Source organism: Pimephales promelas, chromosome 20 (genome assembly GCF_988280905.1).
Source record: "Pimephales promelas chromosome 20, fPimPro1.hap1.1, whole genome shotgun sequence".
Classification (NCBI taxonomy): domain Eukaryota; kingdom Metazoa; phylum Chordata; class Actinopteri; order Cypriniformes; family Leuciscidae; genus Pimephales; species Pimephales promelas.
The window spans coordinates 20,768,266-20,786,355 of NC_142788.1; the positions used below are offsets into that span (position 1 = coordinate 20,768,266).

An 18,090-nucleotide genomic window follows, 5' to 3' on the forward strand; every position below is an offset into this window, starting at 1 on the left:
GTGCACCTCCTAAAACGGAGAGGATCACTGTTGTTCTGAATGTCATCAACCCACTATTACAAATCAGCCACAAGTACAAGTGCTCCAAAAAATAGCGATAATTCAAATCCCGAATAGTCTTAAGTTATTTCCTTTTCATGTCCCCATCCTACAGCTGAATGGCACAGGGTGCAGTCACATTATCAGATATCCCTCCGCCAACAACACTGAGGATGAAGATTTTCTCAATAACGCATGAATTACAGTTAAGTGCTGATGATAAAGGTGAGAGCTGTGTTTAGTGCTAAACGCAAATTCTTGTTTTATATTAATGCTCATAGTAATAAGGGATCTGTTAAGATAAGCTTGCTTGATTAAAATGAAAATATATGACAGAGGCTGTCATAGCCTATTTCAGCTAAATAAAGCGGTCCTGAAAGTACAGTCCTATTACACTCCAGGTGAAAAATAGCGAGGGCTGACCAAGATTGATTCATACAGTAAAAGGGATCGTGCAGTTTGAATAAAATAACCTTTTTGATAAATAAATAGTTTTCAATGTGGGCAACCTTTTTTTACAGTTTATTTTTTGTACAATGTACAGCGGGGCTCTGCACCTTCTCTTTCTGAGGACAGACAGACAGACAGACAGACAGACAGATAGATAGATAGATAGATAGATAGATAGATAGATAGATAGATAGATAGATAGATAGATAGATAGATAGATAGATAGATATTAATGATGAAGTTAAATTAATGATTGTACAGTGTATATTCGTTTTCCTTTTCAAACACGTTGCCCTAGAAAAAATAATACAAATATCCATAAGATCATCTTGCGCCTGCGCGCTGCTCAGAGACGAGAACGAATCATAGGAACGAATCGAGTCAGAAGGGAACCACATGATAGAAGAATGAAAAAACAGAGTCACGTGATCATCAGCGCTCTGACATTCACGTGACTCTCCCTAATAATGACGGAAGTAGGAGTGCGGCGTAGTAGTCTGTCGACAATGGCCTTTACTTCAGTTTTATTATTTATCTTTTCGATTTATAGCTGTTATGCTCAAGTGCCTCTGCTCATGTGGACCAGTAATGGGTACGTGACACGTTTGTTTTTTTGGAATATTGCTTTTACATTGTTAAATAGTACACCAGAACATTGCTGTGGCTTTCTTATATGTGTTCAGGCAGCCGAATCAACTTTCACTAGTGACTTGGTAGACTGTCGATAAATTGGAAACAAAGGGCTTGTTAGAGGCTGATTACTGTGGACAAAGTTTCATGTCATCCTGTTTCTGTTGAGAAGATTTGCAAACTGAATGATGTCTGTGTCAATACAGCTACAGTATGCCACATCTGGCTCAACCAGCAGCTGGTCAGGCTGTGTCTGGTGGGCAGCTGGTGTCTTATCTGAAATCTGCCTTGTCCACTGCTCCTCACAATGTGCTGCTCTTCTTACAGGATCAGGTAAAAAGCCTTCATATGTTTAACATGTGGGGGAGATAATGCCACCCTAATGCATTCTTGTGTTTTGATCTGCTTTAAGAGATAAAGTGGGATATAAAAACAGTTTACTGTGTGATCAATGTAGGAGCAATGTATTTTACATTGCAGAATTATTAGTAAAGCAGCTTCTTCCTCTAATTCAGATATTTTTACTCTCGTTGATACTGGACTTGTCAGTATAGTGTGACTTTGAGCCACAGTCATACTTCCCCATTCATCTTCCCTTGGACATACCAGTATTTCATTACAGTACAAATGTGATCATTTGTGCATTGACATGACAAAAGTTGCAATATTAAACACCAGAGAAACATTGGCTCAAACAAGTATGATTGGTAGGTATTATCAGTGTATATGTAATCTGAATCAATGTCGTTATTGGAAAAATTACAAGACTATACATGTTTCAATGACAAGACTATAAATTTATAGAACACGTTTTTGGTATTTGAAATATAGCTATCAAATGTTTTTTTTTAATTTTCTTTTAAATACTAAAAGTACTATATATATATATATATATATATATATATATATACAGTCATGACCAGAATTAATCATACCCCTGGTAAATATTATAAAAAAAATGGCAGTAAAAAATAAATCCGCATTGTTTATCCTTTTGATCTTTCATTCAAAAAAATTGGCAAAATCCTTACCTTTCGTTTAAGTAAAAGAATTGAAAGTGCGGGGGAAATCACATTATAAAATAAATGTTTTTCTCCAAAACACGTTGGCCATAATTATTCATACCCTTTTATTAAATACCTTTTTGCAATCTCCTTTTTGAGTTTTCTGCTATAATGCCTGATGAGTTTGGAGAACACCTGACAAGAGGTCAGAGACCATTCCTCCTTACAGACTCTCTCCAGATCCTTCAGATTCCCAGATCCATGTTGGTGCTTCTTCTCTTCAGTTCAGACCACTCATTTTTTATATGGTTCAGGTCAGGGTCTGGGACGGTCATGGCAGAAGCTTAATTTTGTGCTCCCTAACACATTTTTGTGTTGATTTTGATGTTTGTTTTGGATCATTGTCCAGATGGAATATCCAACCACGGCCCATCATAATATTTCTAGCAGAAATTATTTATTATTAAGTAACATCTTTAGTTGATTAAAACTTTTTAATTATTGCCCTGCTGGTCAAAATGGGAATTTTCAATTCTTTAGCTATTTTCTTACATCCACTTTCTATTTTGTGAAGCTCAACAATCTTTTGATGCACATCAGAAGAACCATGTTCTTTGGTTTTATTCACTGTAATGGATGATTCAGGGAATTTGGCCTTTATGCTTCCTCATATTTAAACTCCTGTGAAACAAGAAGTCATGGCTGGACAATTTCATGTAAAAAAAGGTAAATATTAATGGGAATATACTTCATAGATATTTTATTCATAAAAAAATCTAGGGGTATGAATAATTGTGGCCAATGTGTTTTGGAGAAAAACATTTATTTTATTATGTGATTTCCCCCCCACTTTCAATTCTTTTACTTAAACGAAAGGTTAGGATTTTGCCAATTTTATGAATGAAAGATCAAAAGGACAAACGATGAAGTTTTATTTTTTAGAGCCATTTTTGATCATATTTACCAGGGGTATGATTAATTCTGGGCACGACTGTGAGTGTGTGTGTATATATATATATATATATATACAAAGTATATATATATTTTATAAATATATATATATATATATATAAATTATAATATTTGTAAAATATTAAAAAAACATACCAAACATTTATGCCATGTCATGTAACAACTGACTATTGTTGCCTGCTCTCCCCACTATATAGCTAAGTATAGATGACTTCACCATGTACGGCGGAGTTTTTGGGAACAAACAAGACAGTGTCTTTTTAAATGTAGAGGTGGGTGTGCCCTTTATAATTTTTAATCCTCAAAATATCACGTCTAGATTTTTCTTTAAAATTCTCTTCAATTTTTCTCTCCTGGTATTCAAGTCAGCACTTCAGACATCCTCTAGTCCTCTGATGCTGCCAGCATTGGACTGGTCTGCATCGGATTCAGTCCTGGAACTATTCCAGGGAGAGCTGGGTATCCCAGCAGTCCACATCAACCCAAGCATCCTAAAGGAAATCAAGCCGAATACCGCACAGCCTTCACTGCTGGCTGTCCATCTCCCTTACACTGCTGGGTAAGATGTTCTGTAATGCTATTTATATTACATACAGAGTTTCATCAATTCAAAATTGTCCAAATCCACATTGCGATGCCAAATTGTGTTTCAGAGCTTCAAAAAAACAAAAACAATACAAAAGCATAAAATTTCAGTAGAATGATGGAATTGGTTTATGTCTGTATGCTTTTGCAAGGCACTCTGAATTTCAATAATGTTAACTACCCTTCTTTGTTCTGTTTGCAGTTTTTTTTTCTTATTAATAAAAACAATTAGAAAGTTGAAATAAAATCAATTATAAGTATTGTATTAAAAACTTAGTTCTGATAATTTGATATGTTGCACTTCACTAACTTAAAATAAGTTGAAGTATTAAAATTACTATTAATTAATTAAAACTGAAAAAATAAAAATAAATGAAAGCTAAATATAAATGTTTCAAAAAAATTCCAAAAGCACAATAAATAAATAAAATTTAAGCTAAAATTAAAATGAAAAATATTTCAAATCTATCTATAAATTACGGGAACGTCTGTCTGTTAATCGAATATCTCGAACCATTGCGATGGATTTCAAACTTTAATTTGAGTTATTTTATTTTGTTATTATTTTGTTAAATTATTTTTGAAAAAGTAGCAATTCTTTTTGAAAAAGTAGCGATTTTTGGAAAAAGTTGTGTAAAAATGTAGTTATACAATATATAATACAATATTAACATTTATTACAATTTAACGATACAGTTTCATAACTATGCATAGAACTACGAAAAACTATATATAAACTGTATAGAACTATGAAAAAGTATCGATTCCTTTTTGAAGAAGTAGCCATTCACTTTTGGAAAAGTAGTCATTCTTTTTTTTTTAAAAAGTCAGTCTTTCAAAAGAAATCTCAGTCAGTCAGCTACACTGTTTAATTCTGAATATTGTATTTTATTCTGGTATTTTATTCTTAATGTTATAGTTTTCTCAGAGTTTTGGCTCATGTGTAATAGTAGCCTAGGCTATTCAGCAACTTAAAGATCCCAAACCAACAATTACTAAAAACACACAAAAAATGATTTTGCACGGGCATTGCACTAGAATGAATAAATATTATAATATTATATAAATAATAAAAAAAATAACCCTTTTGACTTTGCTTTGTTGAAATATCAGGGCTCAATCAAAGGAATTGCTTTTGAAAAATGGTGAGTAGTTATGTTTCTTTTTGGATAATTAATTTTATATATATATATATATATATATATATATATATATATATGTTTAAATTCTAATTTGATGCCATGTGTTCATCAGCATTGCTGTGGTATAGTATGTAATATTTCTTTTATTTTCTTTTAGATGAGATCATTGGAAAGGTCCTTGATCTGTTCAAGTCTCAGGACGTGCCTTACACCGCTGTATACACTGGCCTCAAGCCCTCCAGAGTAAGTGATCAGATTTACATTTATTGATTTAGCAGATGCTTTTGCCTCTTTTGCCTCTCACGCTATATGGCTTGTCACATTCACACTTGAAATAATTAGTCATTAGTCACTGGTTCATTGGAAACCCCAGGTAAATGGATTCCTTGGTTATCTTGCTTCACTTTTCAATGTTCATAATTTACCCATGGTTAACAATTAATCCCTGGTGTTCATAAACTGTCGTTACACACTGTACATTCCTAAACCCTGCATTAACGTCTTTATTTCCGTTGTCGGTGTTATTGACTGAAAGAACACAGCACACAATACGTAAAGGGTATAAGATTGCGCATCCTCATAATATTGTCATCTGTGCTATCAAGTTTATGTATACAGAACTTATACATAATATACATAACATTCTCACACCATATTTCACACTGTACACCCAGTGGGGTTTAATAACAATGGGTGTCTTGTAAGTTGTGCTAACATTGTTTCTAAATTATGAGTCTTTTTTTGTAATTTATCCTTCTTCTATAGGTCATTGAGGATACCCCAGTAATGTCAGGAAATTTTATGGCCAGATCACTACTTCAGGCACCATCATCGCCGTCTGTGAAACCTCCAGTTGTCTTCAACAACACAGTGGGGCAACCCTGCATCTTGCTATGGGCTGACACTCTCCTCGCTAGCTTCCAAGGAAATGAAATAGATTTGGGAAAAGACATTTTTAATGGTTCTTCTGCAGCTCCTGACCTGACTGGTTCAGTTTGCAATGAAACACTGTCAAGGTTAGAACAAGCATTATCAAGCAGTAATCAGTATACATTTCAACATCGTTCACTGCTGTTTCTTAAACGTATCAAATATTTGTTTTTCAGACTCGTCCTGAATTACCAAAGTGTTCTGAGTTTCCAATCCTTCAAGCTTATGTAAGTATTTAACACATAATCCGTCCACTGACATTGATCATTTGTGGTTTTGACGAACAGGATTCGCTGCTGCTGTTGGATTTGATGTGCATGCTCTCTAAAAGAGACTTTTGACTATTTGACTTTTTTAATACTTCCCTAAAGCTTTGCTATGCGCAAGATCTTCTTTCCTGTGTCTGCTCGCAACTGGACGGTCATGGAGCAGGTGGTGCTGGAGTATGACGGACAGAGGGCGATCTTTAACGCCAGTGGTGGTATCTACGCTCCTGCAGAGTATTCTTTCCATTGCCAGAACGTAAGCAGTGTTCAGAGCCCCCTGCTGGTGCCTCGCAATGCTACGGACAACGCCACCCAATGGAAGCTGACCTTCACTGATTTTCAGGTACTACTATAGTTCACAGATCCATGACTGACGTGGAGACCTGGAGAGAAAAACATTCATTGAACAGGCATGTCAATTTTCCATCTGTTTCAAGCCACGAATATTTAGATTACCTCTTAAAAGAAGAAAAACAAAAAGATCAACAAAGTGCAGGTTTTGGGCACATATAATCCATATACAACAGCACCTGTCGCAGTTTCATTCACTAAAAACAGCAGGACATTCTAAAATGCGGGTAACACTTTACAAAAAGTTTAATTAGTTTAATGTGTTAACTAATATGAACTAACAATGAGCAATACATTTGTTACAGTATTTATTAATATTAGTTGATATAAAATACAGCTGTTAATTGTTTGTTCATGGTGTATTAACTAATGTTAACAAACAACCTTTGGTTTTAATAATGTATTAGTACATTTTAAAAATTAATATTAACTAAGATGAATAAATACTGTAGAAGTATTCATTCTTAGTTCATGTTATCTAAACCAGTGTTATTAAAAAAACAAATTCAGTAATGCGCCTCATTGATTATCCATACTAAACATAGGCGAACCCAGAATATGAACACAACACACTAAATAGTTAAGCATTTCTTTAATGGTTTGCTATGGAAACCTCTTAATGTAGAAACTGCACGTGGGGTTTATCTTCTTTTGTGCTCATTCAATAAGGTGTTTATTAAAAGTGGTCTTTTAATGTCACTGTCTTATTACATTTGTACTTAGTACAAACCTGGTAAAAACGTTTTACCCTCTAGATGGGCATTCCTACAAGGATGTGACATAATGTCATGTGAAAATTCTGAATTGCAGTGCACAAAAAAATGCAGCTGATTGATGCATCATTTCTTTCCAACAGATACAAGGTTTCAACGTTACAGGTGAAATGTTCTCGTATGCCAGCGATTGTGCAGGGTTCTTCACTCCGGGGATTTGGATGGGCCTGCTGACCTCTCTGCTCATGGTGCTCATTCTTACCTACGGCCTGCACATGATCATGCAGATTCACACCATGGACCGCTTTGATGATCCAAAAGGCCCAGCGATTTCAGTGCCTTTGAGTGAGTGAGCTGTGATGTTGTCGAACTGGAAAAATATCAGAAATTTCTGGTTCTAGCATGATTATTTAAATTTGTATGTTTATTCAAAGGCAAAAATGTGTCTTGTAGAAAGTGCTGAAATTATTTTTACATCTCCTTTACTTAATAAACTGATAATAATTTACAATAAGTTTCAATATGTTCACCAAGAGTTTTTTGCAATTGCTAACATGAAATTACATTGAGCGTTTAAAAAAAACAAAATCATTGTTCATTTCTAATTTTATATATATATATATATATATATATAAAACTTTTCAAGTTGTATAAATTGACATTTATTTATATAAAAGTGATCAAGATTGCTAAATGCTGTAAATGCTATTTTCCTTTTAATTATTACTTAATAAATGTAACTTTTGTAAAGTCTTACCAAGGTTTCACATACATATTTCAGTACACATACAGTGAATGTTCTGTCTAATGTTAAACTAGTTTTCCATTAGACAGAGAAACTGTTTTCCAACTGTTATCTTTAGGACTACTGTTTTTTTTATCTCATCTTTTAAAACTGGTGTTTTATTTCTCACATTGTATTAGATTTGTATGTAGTTGTACATTTAAGATTTGCCAATATTGAATTATGCCAAATATGCAAAATTAACCCCCTCAGACCTGAATTAAGTTTCTGAAAAATATAAAACTACATTTTCCCAGCTCATGAGGTTTCTATAAATGAAAACAAATGAAAAAATGTTTTTATATAATTGCTTTCATTGTGATTTTTTTTTTTTGTCCATTCCAAAACAGGTGTACTTCCCAAAAATGTACCAACATGAAATAAATTAATAAACATACAATTTGTTGGTCTATACTTTAAGCTTTTTCTCAAGGTCAAAAAAATTCCATCAGTATACCATTTCAACTATAATTTTGAGGTTTTTGTTTTACAGATTGCACATTGTTTGTAACAAACTAAATATCTTCGAATCAATCAATTTGGTCATATTAGAGTCATTTTCTGTGTGCATCTTTCTTTTTTTAGAACAAAAACTTGAACATTATAACATTACAACTTTAATTGTAAGGTTTTTCCTTTATATATTGCACATTTGTTTATTCATAACAAAATAAACCTAGGAATCAATAATTGCACCGGCTCAGCCTATGTATAGTGCGCACACAGCGGAAAGTGCTAACACATCGACTGCAGTTGCTTTATGGAGTACCGTAGCCAAACGTCACAGACCTCACTCGGCTGCTACCTCGGGGAGACCTAAGCCCCGACTGAATAGGCCACAGCAACGGGAAAAGAGAAGTGGCATTGTTGGAACCGGCCCGGGGAGTAGCATTCGAACAGTGAGGACGAAAATGGTGAGTGTCTTTGCTACGAGGTTTGCGCCTGAACTAGAGGCAGACACGCTCTCATTTTACCTACGAAAAAAACTTGGTCGCGAAGTTACCTGCACAAAGATAGACTCATCACAGAGTAGATACAGCTCGTTTAAAGTTGTTGCAGAGTGTGATGATGTTAAAGATATGTATGACCCGGCTTTGTGGCCAGAGGGTGCATTTGTGCGACGTTACTATGAAGTGCGTAAACCCAAGGCAATAGTGGCTTTTGGGGATGCAGAGATGAATGCGCCTCTGATTTAAATATCTATGAGGGTCGTAACATAACACTCGGGGTCTGCGACTAGGACAAAATGCAGCGGACAAAGCCCGGCGGTTGGTTGTCAGGGGCGTGTCTAGAGCATTTTTAGTGGGGGGGCCATGCTGGGGCACTGCCTCCAAATGGGGTGGCCACCAGTGACCGAAAAAAAAAGCTAAATTCTACAGTATAATACATAAATCCTATTGATTTGTATTATTTTTTTAACTTGAATAAAGTTACTTGAAAACAAATGTAGTAATAAAGCACATTTTTTGATTAATTTAGTTTTGGCATCCCTGTCCATTAAGTTAAATTTGAGAGCCAGTGTTTATTATTTTTAGTGTTTTTATAAAACTAACAAGTTTATAAAATAAAAGCAATTTTAATAATGAGCAATTTTAAAACCCTAGAAGCAGAAACAAGGTCAACTATTTTCTTTTAATTAGTTTTGCCATTACAATATACAGTAGTTTTATTCACAATCTCTTTCAAATAATAATAATTAATCACTGTCTGTCTGGCCTGTTGATTCCTTGCTGGCTGATTCTGTTCCAGTGACAATTTTTCTTGCTGCCTGACATTTTCTTCAGTTGCTTCTGCCTCTACACTTGTGTGTGTTTTTTTTTTTTTTTTTTTTTAAAGAAACTCCCTATATCTTTACTTCTTTTCATGGCTTGGCACTGCTCTCTTCCCTGCCTTCAAAAAAGAAACACTTATGTTTGTCTGTTATTCTCAATATCAACAAAAACAATTCAAATTGTGAATGAAATGCACAGAATGCATCCATGTCATTTCTAGGGCTGTCATTTCACGTAGAAATTACTAAGTTAGGACTCACAATTTAACTGACTATCTAACTGTCTTACTCTCATGCATTAACAAGTAACGTACGTGTCACCAGACAATTATTATAATGTGGTCACTCACTGTCACAAAATAAACTGATACAAAATATGCAAAATCACCATGACAGTGTTTATTAATTTGTTTGATAGCGCCCAGCGTATTATACTTTTATTGTGTTTTATTAAACTTTGACTGAACTAGGGATGGGCATTCGATTAAATTTTCTTAGTCGATCGTCGGAAGAATTAACGATCGACTATCGATTAATCATTAATATTTTTTTATTCAAATTTATTATATTTCACTTTTTATAAATTAAAAATGCAATGAAAATACAAAAATAAAGCGTGTTTTTCCTCGATTAGATCTTTATTACAAGATGATCAACTTGTGGCAGTTAAACTGGGCGTTTGGTTAGGCTAAATTTGAAGATATAATAACATTTAGATCTGACAGGTTTTGTCAACATGAAACTCATAAGGCACGGAGTCGAGAAAGGGTGAGAGAGATTAGCCTACCTGACAATCAATTAGGCTAGGCTACTTTCTATGGGCTACTTTAAGCTTCATAAAAAATAACTCGCATACAACTTCTGCTCCAGTCTACTGATTTTTGTTGAGAAAGATAAGCATGTTGATGACATGATCTGGGGTCAGACGCGACCGCAACCTGTATGGTGACCCTCAAGCCTTGTTTACACTTTCGCCTGCCACTTCAGCGCGTGAGCGCGAGTCTCTGCAGACTGCGCGTGCTTGCGGACGCGTCGAGTGTAAACAAATGCTTCAGTCCAGCCGCTGAAAACACCGCTCTGATGAGGGGACTGACGTTGCCGGGATGCACAGCTACCTTCGCGCTAACATGACCAGCCCGGCGAACACGTTCACTTTCCGCTCACACTACGCAACGCAGCATTAGTAATAATATGTTGACCGTTGTTTCTCTGGCGCTGCACTTCTTTGAATCACAAACTTCCGTAGAGTCTATAAACTGTTTGGCCGTAAAATGAACCAATCACAAGACATCTTATAGGGGGGGCACCTGGGGTGGCCAATCGAATTTCAGGGGGGGCCGGTGCCCCCCCTGGCCACCACGTGGACCCGCCCCTGTTGGTTGTTGATCAACTGCTTGAGAACACTAATATTCTGTGTATACAGGAAACTTGGCTCTCGAAGCAAGATTTGGAGGGGCTTAACTCCAACAAGTCTACAACAGACTTGAGCTTGGGGATAGTGCGTGGTCGAATACCTGGAGGTGTGGCCATATTGTGGCGAAAGAAATATGATCCAGTTATTAGTGTGATTAGACTGAATGTCGATTGGTGCATAGGTGTAAAATTTATTTTGGGCAATAATGTTTTTATTATTTTGAATATTTACACACCATTTGAATGTCATGATAATGAAGCTGTTTATTTGCAAAGACTTGCCTTTATTGGTTCTTTTATAGAAGAAAGTGAATGTACTTGTATTTATGTAATGGGTGATTTTAATGCCGACATTTCTGATGTGAAGTCCTTATTTGGTCAGCATTTAATCCAGTTTTGTGAAGACAATAAGCTAAACGTGTCAAGTAAGGTTTTCTTGCCAAGTGATAGCTATACATATGTCAGTGAAGCCTGGAATACAACCTACGGAAGCCCTGAACCGCAACCTAAAAAAAAAAAAATCTGTAAAAAAAAAAAAAAATCTGTAAAAAAAAAATAAAAAAATCTAGCATTTCGAGATTAAAGTCGAAATGTTTCGAGATTAAAGTCGAAATGTTTCGAGATTAAAGTCGAAATGTTTCGAGATTAAAGTCGGAATGTTTCGAGATTAAAGTCGAAATGTTTCGAGATTAAAGTCGAAATGTTTCGAGATTAAAGTCGAAATGTTTCGAGATTAAAGTCGAAACATTGTGCATTCATAACAGTGCGCCTCCACTGGTGTGTGTGTGTGAAGTCGAACCATGGATAAACACAAAATAGTAGCTTTTTACTTTTATCTGGGCTTTCAACAAAATCTACACACGTCACACGTGCTAGTGGCAGTGTTTCTGAGGTGTTTTCGTGCTCGTCTAGTCAACACTATCTGGGTCGAAAACACAACAACAGTAACTGTTCGGTCTCCCTCTTCAACGTACCGCTCTGTATACATTTTAAGTGCATCATTCTGTATCCAATCATTTGGCCGGATCCTGTGATTTCCTAAGATTTAATAACCACTTATGGTTGAGGAGAGATTCTCATATGATTGTAAAGCACTTTGAGTGTAGGCATGAAAGCGCTATAAATGCCCTATTCATTCATTCATTCATTCATTCATAAAGCTGGAATTCTCATCCAGTCTGAAAAGTGTTTTCCGTGTTGGTTTTCCTATAGGCTAAAGTCTATTCCGGCGCATTATATTTTATAACGATAAAGTAAGATAAGTAATTCAGATAAAAGTAAAAAGCTACTATTTTGTGTTTATCCATGGCAGTTCGACTTCACACACACACACGCGCGCGCGCTCTGAGCCAGTGGACGCGCACTGTTATGAATGCACAATGTTTCGACTTTAATCTCGAAACATTTCGACTTTAATCTCGAAACATTTCGACTTTAATCTCGAAACATTTCGACTTTAATCTCGAAACATTTCGACTTTAATCTCGAAACATTTCGACTTTAATCTCGAAACATTTCGACTTTAATCTCGAAACAGTTCGACTTTAATCTCGAAATGCTAGATTTTTTTTTTTTTTTTTTACAGATTTTTTTTTATTTTTTTACTGACTTTTTTTTTTTTTTAGGTTGCGGTTCAGGGCTTCCGTAACAACCTCTTGGCTTGATCACTGCATAAGTACGGCGGATGCTCAGGAGGGTATAGTGGACTTAGAGATCATGTATGGGATGGCAACTGTGGATCACATGCCTGTCTCTGTTACACTAAATGTGGAGAGTCTACCTGCTTTAACCCCTCATGATACTCACATGGGTGATGGGAAAGTGGGGTGGGAAAAGCTCACAGAGAGTGATTTACTGCACTATTGTTACCTGACTGAGAGGAATCTTGGGAATATCTCAATTCCATATAATGCTCTTATGTGTGGAAATGTTAATTGTGAAAATCTGAATCATAGAGAGGACGTGTGTAAGATGTATGATCTAGTTGTGGCTGGATTAAAAGATTCAAGTATGCCATTTACTAAAAGAAGTTTTAAAAAACAAAATGCCCGACCTGGATGGAATGAGTATGTAAGGAAACATCACCAGCAGGCTAAAGTGGCTTTTTTAAATTGGGTTTCTGTGGGTAAACCAAGGACCGGACCTGTATTTGAGCATAAAAAATTGATGGATAAGCAATTTAAACGTGCTGTATGGTACATAAAAAGAAGGGAGTATAAACTGAGGGCTGACTCCTTAGTGCGAAAATTGTTGCAAAATGATGTGCAGGACTTTTGGAAAGAAATTCAGGTTATGAATGCTGCTAAAGTTCCTCTGTCCTTTAGTGTTGAGGGAGTTACAGGGCCTGATAATATTGTGGAGCTGTGGAGAAAGCATTATAGTGATCTATTCAACTGCGCAGAAACTAAAAACTTCAGTATTGGGGATGTTCCTCCCGATGATGTGATCTCCTGCTGAGGAGGTATTTAAAGCCATTGGGAAACTATCAGTGGGTAAATCTTGTGGCTTGAATAGAATCTCTGCAGAGCACTTAAAATTTGCCAGTCATAGAGTTGTGGTATTACTTGCTTTATGTTTTTCTGCAATGTTAATGCATGGTATATTGCCCAGCTCTATGTTATCTGTTGTTCTTGCACCTGTAGTGAAGGATAAAACAGGAAAGATCTCCTCTATGGATAATTATAGCCCAATTGCATTGCCTAGTGTCATATCAAAGGTTTTTGAAATTGTGCTCCTGGATAGATTTCAGAAATACGTTGTTACCACTGACGAGCAGTTTGGTTTTAAAAGTCAACATGGAACTGATATGTGCATCTATGCCATGAAAGAGGCTGTGAGGAAGTACAGAGGGCAGAACTCCACTGTGTTTCTGTGATTCTTGGATGCCTCAAAAGCGTTTGACCGTATCAATCATGGCAAACTGTTTGAAAAATTGCAACAGCGAGGGGTTCCTCCCTACCTAATCCGGATATTAGGTTTTTGGTACACACATCAAACAATGCAGGTTAGATGGGGTAGTACGATATCAAGACCTTTTTCTGTGAGTAATGGGGTGAGGCAGGGTGGGATCCTGTCACCCATGCTTTTTAATCTTTACATGGATGATCTCTCCCGAACTTTGAAAAACTGTAAGACCAGCTGTATGATAGGGGATAGACTATTAAACCATTTACTTTATGCTGATGACCTGGTCATTATGTCACCATGTTCTGCAGGCCTCCAGCAATTGCTTGATGTGTGTACTGAATATGGTGAACGATATGACATCAAGTTTAATCCAATAAAGTCTGTTGTGATGATTGTGAGGACCGGAGAGCAGCGTAATGCTGTATTTCCCGTTCCACTTGTCAGGAAGGGGTCTGGCAGTTGTGGAGAAAGTGAAGTACCTTGGTCCATTATAAGGAGTGACCTCTCTGATAATGATGACATCCAGAGGCAGTACTGTAAATTGTATGCACAGGCAAATATGCTGGTACGGAAATTTGGAATGTGTACAGAAATTGCAAAAATAGCACTGTTTAAAGCTTACTGCACACCACTATATACTCCTCATCTGTGGTGTTGCTATACTAAAGCTGTTTTTCACAAGCTACAAGTAGCATATAATGATACTCTAAGGATTCTTTTGAAGGTACCTCGCTGGACCAGTGCAAGCCAGTTGTGTGTGCAGAATGATGTGACCACACTAAATGCTGTAATAAGAAATGCTGTTTATAAATTTATGATGAGACTCATGGACTCGCAAAATGGAATTATAATTGTTCTTATATGGCCTGACCAGAGCAGTACTAGGTATAGTTCACTGCTCTGGAGGCACTGGAGAAATTGTTTATATGGATTATAGTAATCCTTTGTTTTTGTTTATTTGTCTGTCTGTCGTATTTGTATGTTTTTATGGACTTTGTTTTCTGAGTCTGAAATAAAGAAGATAATGCATTCATGTTACAGTCATTTCCTGTATGCATCCTGTGTTTTCTTGTATTTTTACAGTACTGGCAGGAAGGTTGCCAGCAAGTCACTGTATTTCGATTCGTAGGCAAACGGACGTGGGCTGGCGGAGGAACGCGCTGGCTCCCCGAAATTTTTGGGGGACCGCCCGACGGCGCCCATGGGCCTCGCCGAAAGGGAGGGGGGCCGACGGGAGGAGCCCGAAGTTTCGGGACCCCCGAGGCAGTTCCGCAAAGGACCCCTCTGTATTTTTGAAAAGTACTAACCCCGGCCCTCATGCAATAAGCTGCAAGTGGACAGAATCCCACCTGGAATCTATTGAATGGTGAATCAGACAGTTTATTTGATGGACATTTTATAATTAAAGTTCCTGTCATGATGAAAACCATTTATCTGCACTCATAGGGGCCCCTGAGTCTGTGGCACCAACCGCCATCCCATAATTCGACTGTCCACGAACACACTATGTGTCCAATAACCCAATATTTTTGAAAAGTACTAAACCCGGCCTTCATGCAATTAGCTGCAATTGGACAGAATCCCGCCTGCAATCTATTGAATGGGGATTTGGGTAGTGTATTTTTTGGACATTTTAATTAAAATTTCTTTCATGATAAAAACTATTTTACTGCACTCAGCTGGGGCCCCTGAGTCCGTAGCACCAAGCGCCATCCCATAATTCCACTGTCCAGGATCCCATAGTAAAATAGTTTTTATCATGACAGGAACTTTAATTAAAATGTCCAAAAATTACACTACCCAAATCCCCATTCAATAGATTGCAGGTGGGCTACGTGGGATCTCAATATCTCAGCTCAGAAAGGCACTAGAGCTTCCATTTTTGCACTCAAGTCTAAGTCTCATGGCCCTCTATCAGAATCCAGAGTTTTGGAAAGATTGGAGAAACGTAATTTTTCGCCCGAAAAAAAAACAAAACGTAAGGGGTACCACTGTCGTTTTTTTTTTCGGGCCGAATTTTTGAGTTTCGATATCTCAGCTCTGGAAGGGGCTAGAGCCTCCATTTTTGCACTCAGGTCTAAGTCTCATGGCCCTCTATCAGAATCCAGAGTTTTGAGAAGATTGGAGAAACTTAATTTTTCGCCCGAAAAAAAAAAACGTAAGGGGTACCACTGTCGTTTTTTTTTTGGGCCGAATTTTTGAGTTTCGACATCTCAGCTCTGGAAGGGGCTAGAGCCTCCATTTTTGCACTCAGGTCTAAGTCTCATTGCCCTCTATCAGAATCCAGAGTTTTGGGAAGATTGGAGAAACTTAATTTTTCGCCCGAAAAAAAAAACGTAAGGGGTACCACTGTCGTTTTTTTTTTGGGCCGAATTTTTGAGTTTCGACATCTCAGCTCTGGAAGAGGCTAGAGCCTCCATTTTTGCACTCAGGTCTAAGTCTCATTGCCCTCTATCAGAATCCAGAGTTTTGAGAAGATTGGAGAAACTTAATTTTTCGCCCGAAAAAAAAAACGTAAGGGGTACCACTGTCGTTTTTTTTTTGGGCCGAATTTTTGAGTTTCGACATCTCAGCTCTGGAAGAGGCTAGAGCCTCCATTTTTGCACTCAGGTCTAAGTCTCATTGCCCTCTATCAGAATCCAGAGTTTTGGGAAGATTGGAGAAACTTAATTTTTCGCCCGAAAAAAAACAACGTAAGGGGTACCACTGTCGTTTTTGTTTCGGGACGAATTTTTGAGTTTCGATATCTCAGCTCTGGAAGGGGCTAGAGCCTCCATTTTTGCACTCAGGTCTAAGTCTCATGGCCCTCTATCAGAATCCAGAGTTTTGGGAAGATTGGAGAAACGTAAATTTTCGCCCGAAAAAAAAAACCGTAAGGGGTACCACTGTCGTTTTTTTTTCGGGCCGAATTTTTGAGTTTCGATATCTCAGCTCTGGAAGGGGCTAGAGCCTCCATTTTTGCACTCATGTCTAAGTCTCATGGCCCTCTATCAGAATCCAGAGTTTTGAGAAGATTGGAGAAACGTAATTTTTCGCCCGAAAAAAAAAACGTAAGGGGTACCACTGTCGTTTTTTTTTTGGGCCGAATTTTTGAGTTTCGACATCTCAGCTCTGGAAGAGGCTAGAGCCTCCATTTTTGCACTCAGGTCTAAGTCTCATTGCCCTCTATCAGAATCCAGAGTTTTGAGAAGATTGGAGAAACTTAATTTTTCGCCCGAAAAAAAAAACGTAAGGGGTACCACTGTCGTTTTTTTTTGGGGCCGAATTTTTGAGTTTCGACATCTCAGCTCTGGAAGAGGCTAGAGCCTCCATTTTCTCACTCAGGTCTAAGTCTCATTGCCCTCTATCAGAATCCAGAGTTTTGGGAAGATTGGAGAAACTTAATTTTTCGCCCGAAAAAAAACAACGTAAGGGGTACCACTGTCGTTTTTGTTTCGGGACGAATTTTTGAGTTTCGATATCTCAGCTCTGGAAGGGGCTAGAGCCTCCATTTTTGCACTCAGGTCTAAGTCTCATGGCCCTCTATCAGAATCCAGAGTTTTGGGAAGATTGGAGAAACGTAAATTTTCGCCCGAAAAAAAAAACCGTAAGGGGTACCACTGTCGTTTTTTTTTCGGGCCGAATTTTTGAGTTTCGATATCTCAGCTCTGGAAGGGGCTAGAGCCTCCATTTTTGCACTCATGTCTAAGTCTCATGGCCCTCTATCAGAATCCAGAGTTTTGAGAAGATTGGAGAAACGTAATTTTTCGCCCGAAAAAAAAAACGTAAGGGGTACCACTGTTGTTTTTTTTTTGGGCCGAATTTTTGAGTTTCAACATCTCAGCTCTGGAAGGGGCTAGAGCCTCCATTTTTGCACTCAGGTCTAAGTCTCATTGCCCTCTATCAGAATCCAGAGTTTTGGGAAGATTGGAGAAACTTAATTTTTCGCCCGAAAAAAAAAACGTAAGGGGTACCACTGTCGTTTTTTGTTCGGGCCGAATTTTTGAGTTTCGATATCTCAGCTCTGGAAGGGGCTAGAGCCTCCATTTTTGCACTCAGGTCTAAGTCTCATGGCCCTCTGTCAGAATCCAGAGTTTTGAGAAGATTGGAGAAACTTAATTTTTCGCCCGAAAAAAAAAACGTAAGGGGTACCA

At 37.3% G+C, this 18,090-nt stretch overlaps 1 protein-coding gene across 2 annotated transcripts; it reads left to right on the forward strand.

The window, feature by feature from the left end:
* The first annotated feature begins 177 nt into the window (after positions 1-177).
* atp6ap1b (ATPase H+ transporting accessory protein 1b) lies at positions 178-8,280 on the forward strand. Of its 2 annotated transcripts, none has more exons than XM_039651712.2 (10): positions 178-264; positions 1,326-1,452; positions 3,293-3,367; positions 3,461-3,654; positions 4,794-4,825; positions 4,980-5,065; positions 5,588-5,838; positions 5,929-5,979; positions 6,124-6,361; positions 7,226-8,280. In XM_039651712.2, exons 2-10 carry the CDS (start codon positions 1,333-1,335, stop codon positions 7,433-7,435), a joined length of 1,257 nt encoding a protein of 418 aa, XP_039507646.2. In that variant the 5' UTR covers positions 178-264; positions 1,326-1,332; the 3' UTR covers positions 7,436-8,280. The 2 variants fall into 2 exon arrangements, with proteins under 2 accessions (XP_039507646.2, XP_039507645.2); XM_039651711.2 differs by lacking the exon at positions 178-264 and adding an exon at positions 922-1,081.
* The last annotated feature ends 9,810 nt before the right edge of the window (positions 8,281-18,090 follow it).